This window comes from Oncorhynchus nerka, linkage group LG27 (genome assembly GCF_034236695.1).
Source record: "Oncorhynchus nerka isolate Pitt River linkage group LG27, Oner_Uvic_2.0, whole genome shotgun sequence".
Taxonomy (NCBI): domain Eukaryota; kingdom Metazoa; phylum Chordata; class Actinopteri; order Salmoniformes; family Salmonidae; genus Oncorhynchus; species Oncorhynchus nerka.
Window position 1 is genome coordinate 53,472,766 of NC_088422.1, and position 9,220 is coordinate 53,481,985.

Below are 9,220 nucleotides of genomic sequence, written 5' to 3' on the forward strand. Positions count from 1 at the left end.
TCAAGGATTTTCTGGTCATAAATTAGAACCTGATACATTCATCAGTTTTACAAGTAACACGATCCACAGCTACCCAGTCTAGCCTTGCTGCTCTAGCTTCTCAGGGGCCACCGTCTTAAAATGTGGCGCGAGCCATTCAAATTGAATAAAAGGGGATGATATCAAATGACTGATGCGATCTAGCCAGAATGAACAGAACAAGCCAATCCTTCTTTTGGTGCTGGTGTCATTGGAGTAGTGGGGGCGATTAGAATAAGGCCAGTGTGGGAGGCCCCTAATGCTGAGCTGAGCACTACTACAGCTCTGCTATAGGTCCCCTCTAAACATAATGTCATCAGACGTAACAAAGGGAAGTAACGTTATGTTCTCCCTCCCTTCCAAACTCTTCTCAAAAAGGCCAGATGACACGAAGGTCTTATGTTGTCCCCACTTAAATAAAGCTCAGCAGGGGGTGCGGAAGAGGGGAGACTTTCATCGGCACCACATCCACCACGACAGGACTATACAGTACATCCTGTGACATTGAGGCTCTTTGGGAGAAGAAGATTCATACCCACAGAAGGTTTGTTTTTAATGATCTATGCATGCTGTTCCTCTTATTAGTCCAGCTGTTTGGAACTCATTGTCTCATCACTAATATCTGACTACATATACTGTAGCTACTATCTACTACTATACAAATACATATTCAAGATGAAAAATGTATTACTGTCAAGAGTAAACATAATTGACATTGATTTTCTGAGCCATTGAGAAATGTGAGACATTGCATAGCTTTTTCAAACCAGAATCAAATCTAGCAGAATTTATTTGAGTCCATGTTAACTAATTAGATGTGTATTTTCTTCTAGGAAATGAATGTGGCTCTTATTCATGATAAGCTTTTTATAAAAGATCTCTGGGAACAAAAAATTGCTAAACACGACCAAAGGACAGAAACTGAAGACATGAGGAAGAAAAGTAGTGCTCTCACCAAGTAAGAGTTGTTGGACATTCTGAAAGGGATACACTTTTGTGCTATAAGAATACTGCACAGGATATGAGGAAAAGTTACTCAAGGGAAACAAAGGTCTATTTATTTATGTTTTTGCAGAACTTTTCTTCTTCATATTTGGATTAGGAATACATCCTGCTATGAGTGATAAAACTCCCACAATTTAGGCGATATCACTTTCGACGCACATGCTACATGTAACAGATCATGATTTTGTTACGAGCAAAATGTTAACACTAAGGGCATCTCAGGACAACTTACACTGACAATCATATTAAAGTACTTGGCCATAAGAATCTCTAACCACAAAAGCAAAAGCACACTCTAATATCTCATAACCCCATGGCTTGTCCATAGCTAGTCCATGTAATCATGTGTATATCCCTGATCTGAGAAGGACTGGAAAAACTTTAGGGAATCCGATATGATAATCAGAGAGTGTTGAGTGATATTAGGGGATGCCATATTCCATGCTTAGCTGTCCTACAATAACCTGTGCTGCTTTAAGGTTAGAGGATTATCAGACACAGCAGTGTCATAGCAGTGTCACAGCAGCAACAAATGCAATAAGCCAAGTAGATGTGAGGAAGGTGGCAGAGCCATCCTCACAATACTGGGCACAAGAGCATGGTGTCACAAATAATAAACCCATTGGAATTCCTAGAGGAATTGTCGTAGAAGTTTTGCCTGGGTAACAATACACATACAATTAAGTAGCCTAAAGCAATATTGGAAACATATGGCTTATGGAATGTGTCTGACTTTTAAAAAATTATAATACTTTGTCTTTACATAGGCTGCGAGACGAATGGCACCGAAGGCTTGAGAGTCGAACAAAACATCTGAAGAAATTAAATGACGAACTTCTGAGGAAGAGCAAACTTGCCAAACAGGCAGATGACACATAACGGAGTGTTGCATTTGTCCCCTCTGTTCTCGTGAAGAGTGATGTATTTTTTCTGATATGAATAAAAACATGTTTTATCATGATCACTCGTGTTTTGTCTTACACTGAGGGAAGATTCACTATTGAGCATACTTTTTAGTCTAGCATTATCTATACTTAGGTTTAAGGCTTACGCATAGGCTTAAGTAGGCTTAAGTGAACGAAGTGTACACACTTGCAGTTAAAACAGGTTGAAGAGTGTTGGAAACTGACCCGAGGAGTTCAGTTTTCTCAAGTGTATTCTAGTATCACTGTAAAAGGACTGCAGAAGTCAACTATATACATTGTGCCATTTCTACATGGAACAATGACACTATTGGTATGAATATAGGAAGTTTTACTGAGATCATGTGTAAAAATATGAAAGTAAATGTTAGTTTGGGACAGATTACGTTGGTAAATATGCCAAATGATTTTGTAAATTGATTTATTTCTGTTGGAAAATACTCAGTATCCTAAGCAGTCGGTGAAGGCGTGTAGGTATTTATCACTTTATAAACTGTAGGCTAGTGGCTATGAGTAGATCTTTTTAAATTCTAAGGCCTAAGACACTTATGCTGATATATTTGTGATACCTCCTCAGGAGCAGCCGAAGCATCACCCAGAGGCGGGTGCTACACTGTTGTCGGTGGTGCACTAAGACATTCAGAGGAAGTATGGGGGAATGAATGTTGGAGATGGCAAGGTGCCTTGAAGAAGAGCCTGTCTGTCAGGCTGACTTTCTCCCGGACCCTGGCTACTGTAACTATCAATACCCTTATCTTCACTCAATCCTGCCTTTCCGAACTGCCTCTACTTCTATCTGAAGTAGGCTAGAGACACCATTTGCGTTACATTTTTTTATATATCTATAAATTGCTGTGCCTGTGTTTATTTTTTGCTTTGCTGTAAGGCTGACAGGGACTACAATGATAGGGACTACGATGGAAAGAAGTCTCTGACTTTTGTGATATCCTTGTCATGTTTAAAAAAAAATGTATTTACTGTGTTCTACGTATTAACTGGTAATTAGAAATATATCTATCTACCTCTATTCCAGTGAAATTGTCAGCCACTTGTTTTGGTAGACATATTAGCCACTCTAAAATATGCAGTTTTGTCACAAAACACAATGCCACAGATGCAATTGGCATGCTGACTGCAGGAATGTCCACCAGAGATTTTGCCAGAGAATTGAATGTTAATTTCCCTACCATTAAGCTACCTCCAAAATTGTTTTAGAGAATTTGGAAGTACGTCCAACCGGCCTCACAACTACAGACCACGTGTAACCACGCCAGCCCAGGACCTCCATGTCCAGCTTCTTCACCTGGGGGATTGTCTGTAATAAAGCACTTCGGTGGGGAAAAACTCATTCCGATTGGCTGGGCCTAGCTCCCAAGTAGGGCCTAATGAATTTATTAAAATGTTCTGATCTCTTTATGAACTGTAACTCAGTAAAATCTTTGAAATTGTTGAGTGATGCATTTATATTTTTGTTCAGTGTAGTTAGAACAAGTTGTCAGAGCACTACCACTGTGACATATTCACACAATGAATAGCCTAAAACATTGGAATATCTCAGCTGTTAGCTATTACTGTACCGACCACTTGTCAGTCTATAGAGTAGTCCTAGCCAATTTTGCATGCTGGTATTATTTTCCAAGACCAATGCTAGTTGTCCATCTTTCAACATCACTATATGGAAAATCAACAGTTTGTCATGGTCAAAGAACATAAAACATATAACACAAGAAGATCATTGAAATTAAGTAAATACAGCACAACTAGAGGGCACAAGGCTCCCCAAACGCTTCTGACATGCAGCCGTTTGCACCCAACAGGTGGTCTGAAGGGCATTCATTATCATGTCATGTGTACTCTGTGGTAGGCAAATATCTGACTGACAGCAGTGGCAAAATGTGTTTACTGCCCTGTCAAACTACAGATTGTATGTCACTGTATCACACTCAAAATATTGATTCCTGGTGCCAATGCTGAAAGATGTTGTCATGAGCATGATTCACTGCTACTCAGCAATAGCCCAGGTTCTCACCCTGTGTATCTTGTATAGTATGAGAGTCAAAGTCTAGACCCACGTTGACAAAAAAAAAAATCCCAACTCATTATATCAAAATAGGTATTGTAATAAAGGCAAAGTCAGCTATGCACAAATTAAACAGCTATATGCGGCCAACTTATCACATCATATCGTCGAGTCTCAGTTTAAAGTAAGCCATAACAGTTGGAGAGTCTGACCTCTATAAAATAATTTAAACCTTAAACATCACCACTCAAAGTACAATTTTATTTATACACTACCGGTCAAAGGTTTTAGGCATTCTCTCAACTAGCTTCACCTGGAATGCTTTTCCAACAGTCTTGAAGGAGTTCCCACAATTACTGAGCACTTGTTGATTGCTTTTCCTTCACTCTGCGGTCCGACTCATCACAAACCATCTCAATTTGGTTGAGGTCGGGAGATTGTGGAGGCCAGGTCATCTGATGCAGCACTCCATCACTATCCTTCTTAGTAAAATAGCCCTTACACATTCTTGAGGTGTGTTGGGTCATTGTCGTGTTAAAAAACAAATTATTGTCCCATTAAGCCCAAACCAGATGGGATGGTGTATCGCTGCAGAATGCTGTGGTGGCCATGCTGGTTAAGTGTGGCTTCCAAATAAATCACAGACAGTGTCACCAGCAAAGCACCCCCACACCATAACACCTCCTCCTCCATGCTTTACATTGGGAAATACACATGCGGAGATCATCTGTTCACTCACACCACGTCTCTCAAAGACACATCAGGTGGAATCAAAAATATCCAATTTAGACTCCAGACCAAAGGACTAATTTCCACCGGTCTAATGTCCATTGCTCATGTTTCTTGGCCCAAGCAAGTCTCTTCTTCTTATTGCTGTCCTTTACTAGTGGTTTCTTTGCAGCAATTCGACCATGAAGGCTTGATTCACAGTCTCCTCTGAACAGTTGATGTTGAGATGTGTCTGTAATTTGAACTCTGTGAAGCATTTGTTTGGGCTGCAATTTCTGAGGTTGGTAACTCTAATGAACTCATCCTCTGCAGCAGAGGTGACTCTGGGTCTTTCATTCCTGTGGTGGTCCTCATGAGAGCCAGTTTCATTATAGCGCTTAATGGTTTATGCGACTGCACTTTAAACTTTTAAAGTTCTTGAAATGTTCCGTATTGACTGACCTTCATGTCTTAAAGATATGATGGACTGTCTTTCTCTTTGTTTATTTGAGCTGTTCTTGACATAATATGGACTTTGTCTTTTACCAAATAGGGCTATCTTCTGTATACCACCCCCACCTTGTCACAGCACAACTGATTGGCTCAAAAGCATTAAGAAGGAAAGAAATTACACAAATGAACTTTTAGCAAGGCACACCTGTTAATTTAAATGTATTCCAGGTGACTACCTCATGAAGCTGGTTGAGAGAATGCCAAGAGTGTGCAAAGCTGTCATCAAGGTAAAGGGTGGCTATTTGAAGAATCTCAAATATAAAACATATTTAGATTTGTTTAACACTTTTTTGTTTACTACATGATTCCATTTGTGTTATTTCATAGTTTTGATGTCTTCACTATTATTCTTCAATGTAGAAAATAGTAAAAAAATAAAGAAAAACCCTTGAATGAGTAGGTGTTCTAAAACTTTTGACTGATAGTGTACACCAATATACCACCTGGACCCAGGCCCACTCAATCAGTGTTCCAAATCAGACATCATTTGTCTTTTTACCAAAACACAGTATTTGATTTGGGCAGGAGCTCACTGGAATTGAGTACTGGCACCTCAAATTTTCTTCTGCTTGACTTCCTCTACCTCCTATAGAATATTAGCTCAAAAGTATTGAGGAGTTCCTGCACCTAAATAAAAACACCCAAAATGAGTACCGGCACCTATTTCAGTCCAAGTCAAGCACTGGCCTAAACAGGCATATGCCATCAGATAGAATTCATAGCAAGAAGTAGGATGGGGTGGGAAAGGGATATATACTGAATAAAAATATAAACGCAATATGCAACAATTTCAAAGATCTTACTGAGTTACAGTTCATATGATAAAATCTGTCAATTGAAATGAATGAATTAGGCCCTAATCTATGGATTTCACATGGCTGGGCAGGGGTGCAGCCATGGGTGGGTCTGGGAGGACATAGGCCCATTCACTTGGAAGTCAGGCCCACCCACTGGGGAGTCAGGTCCAGCCAATCAGACAGAAATACCCCACCCCCCAAAGACATTTCCGCCGGTGAAGAAGCCGGATGTGGTCTTCGGCTGGTTGGACGTACTGCCAAATTCTCTAAAACGACATTGGACGCAGCTTATGGTAGAGAAATGGACATTCCTGCAGTCAGCATGCCAATTGCACACTCCCTCAAAACTGGAGACATCTGTGGCATTATGTTGTGTGACAAAATTGCACATTTTAGAGTGGCCTTTTATTGTCCCCAGCACAAGGTGCACTTGTGTAATGATCATGCCGTTTAATCAGCTTCTTGATAATCCATCCACCTGACAGGTGTGGCATATCTTGGCAAAGGAGAAATGCTCACTAAATGCTCACTGTAAACAAATTTCTGGGAAACATGGGACCAACACTTTATATTTTTGTTCAGTGTATATTGACAATAATAATAATAGTAATAAATGTTATTTGGCAGATGCCTTTCAGGACAGTCAAGAACATTGTACATTAAAAGTAGGCCTACATAAAATCTACTGCTGTACATAAAATCTATTTAATGTAGACCTATGTAATGAAATTGAATTATGGTTGATTATTAACTTGCTTTATCTTTTTGCTTTATCTTAGCCAGGTCGCAATTGTAAATGAGAACTTGTTCTCAACTTGCCTACCTGGTTAAATAAAGGTGAAATAAAAAAATAAAATAAAAATAAAATTAACCAGGAAAAACAAAGCCCACAATTTTTTTTTTAAAGAGACCGCAAATAGAAAAGGATGCTGGAGCATTTGCTAAGTTATTTGATATCAGTGATTTCACTATGAAGGGCCTCCAGTCACCCTCTATATCAATCACTGATTATACCAATCTAATCAAGGGTCGTAAAGACAGTTTCAGTATATTCACAGACAATTCTAAAGGTGATTTTGATAAACTCATTAAGCTTAAAGATGATTTGATGGTCAAAAATGAATTCCACTACAGCCCCATTGATGTGAATGGGGAGCTTGTTCGGTCCTCCTTTTTCTGTAGTCCACGATCAGCTCCTTTGTTTTCCTCACGTTGAGGGAAAGATTGTTGTCATGGCACCACACTGCCAGGTCTTTGACCTCCTCCCTATAGGCCGTCTCATCATTGTCTGTGTTCAGGCCTACCACCATTGTGTCGTCAGCAAACTTAATGATGGTGTTGAAGTCGTGCTTGGCCATGCAGTCGTAGGTGAACATGGAGTAAAGGGAGTACAGGAGGGGACTAAGCCCGCACCCCTGAAAGGCTCCCGTGTTGAGGATCACTGCGGCCGATGTGTTGATGTAAACTTCTGACCCACTAGACTTGTGATGCAGTGAATTATAAGTTAAATAATCTGTCTGTAAACAATTGTTGGAAAATTGCTTGTCATGCACAAAGTAGATGTCCTAACCGACTTGCTAAAACTATAGTTTGTTAACAAGAAATGTGTGGAGTGGTTGAAAAATAAGTTTTAATGACTCCAACATAAGTGTATGTAAACTTCCGACTTGAACTGTAAACCCTTAAAACATAATAACTTCAAAACAATGGTTCTTTTGCATTTGGTTGTATCTAAGGCCCTGCATCTCAGTGCTTGAGGCTTCACTACGAACACCCTGGTTCAATTCCAGGCTGTATCACAACATGCCGTGATTGGGAGTCCTATAGGGCGGTGTACAATTGGCCCAGGTTTGGCCGGTGTAGGCCGTCATTGCAAATAAGAAGTTGTTCTTAACTGACTTGCCTAGTTAAATATATATATTTTAAATACTCCCATTCCTCCCCTCCGGCGTTCGACGTCGCTGGTATACTAACCAACAGTCCTGGGATCCATCATTACTCGCACCTGGCATCCATCATTATGCACACCTGCAGATCATTTTGATACTCACCTGGACTCCATTTCCTTTCTGATTACCTCCCCTTTATCTGTCACTCCCTTGGGTTCCTTCATCAGTCGGTATTGTTCCTGTGTACATGCATTATCGCCACTGTTGTGGTGTCTCGGTTCATGTTTGTTGTTTTATTAAATGTTGCACCTGCTTCTCTACTCACAGCGTCTACTTTACAGAATACCGAATCTAACTATGGAAGCAGGAGGAACATTGAATATTTCTGACAGTTGACAAACAGGGTTACCTTCTACTTCAACACCATAACCAGCTGGCACAACTGGGGACGGCTATGGAGGAGGTTCTTTGCAGTTTGAAATGTCTCAAACACACCCAGGAGGTGTTGCCTTCAACCAGCGGAGGATACTCTACAAGCAGTCGACCCAGAGAGCCAGCACAACAGCCCATTCAGCAACCTGCTCAGGTCAGCTATGGCCATTTATCCCTCCCGGATGAGTATGATAGTACACCATCCACAAGCCGTAGCTTCCTACTTCAGTGCTCCCTCTACTTTACACACCAGATGGGAGCCCCCACCACCAAGAGGTCCAACGTTGCCGCGGTTATTTCTCTACTGACTGGCGGGTGTTGGAATGGGCTACGGCCATCTGGGAGACAGGATTCCTGTGAGGGGTTCATGGCTCTGTTTTAAATGTATTTTTGATAATTCCCCAGAGGGTGACATGATAGCTTCTGAGTATGCGTTCACCTTCCGGACAGTAGCAGCATCCAGTGGATGGAATGAGCCGGTGCTTCGTATGCTATTCAGAAGAGGTTTACTCAAAGAAGTCCAGATGGAACTGGCCTGTCGAGATGACAACCTCACCCTGGACACACTCATTGCGATGGCCGTCCGGATAACCAACTTCAGGAAAGCCGGTACTCATCGCTTCTCTCCTTTCCTCAGTGAACACTCGGGATCAGAGCCTGAACCCATGGAGGTAGATGTCACACACCTCAGAGGACTTAATGAAATCACCACAAAGTATCGGTACAATCTCCCATTGGTGCCATCGACTACCTCCGCAGGACCCAGTTCTTTATCAAACTCAACGTCTCAGTTACAATTACCAACATAAATGATCACACAATCGATATTAGTCACAAAATAATAACTTAGGTTCCTCAGTAAATGTTCCGTACCTCGGGCATAAAAAAAAGTCAGTGAACCAAAGTGACCTCAGG

At 41.0% G+C, this 9,220-nt stretch overlaps 1 protein-coding gene across 1 annotated transcript; it reads left to right on the forward strand.

The window, feature by feature from the left end:
- The first annotated feature begins 358 nt into the window (after nucleotides 1-358).
- LOC115111085 (protein FAM240B) lies at nucleotides 359-1,984 on the forward strand. Its single transcript, XM_029636970.2, has 3 exons — nucleotides 359-562; nucleotides 852-976; nucleotides 1,791-1,984. Exons 2-3 carry the CDS (start codon nucleotides 855-857, stop codon nucleotides 1,900-1,902), a joined length of 234 nt encoding a protein of 77 aa, XP_029492830.1. The 5' UTR covers nucleotides 359-562; nucleotides 852-854; the 3' UTR covers nucleotides 1,903-1,984.
- Nucleotides 1,985-9,220: the final 7,236 nt, after the last annotated feature.

Excerpts from the sequence above, each read along its gene's own strand:
- LOC115111085 (XM_029636970.2), top strand. The coding sequence starts at position 855 with ATGAATGTGGCTCTTATTCATGATAAGCTTTTTATAAAAGATCTCTGG. Across the intron at positions 977-1,790 it reads AAAAGTAGTGCTCTCACCAA|GCTGCGAGACGAATGGCACC; the intron begins GTAAGAGTTGTT and ends GTCTTTACATAG.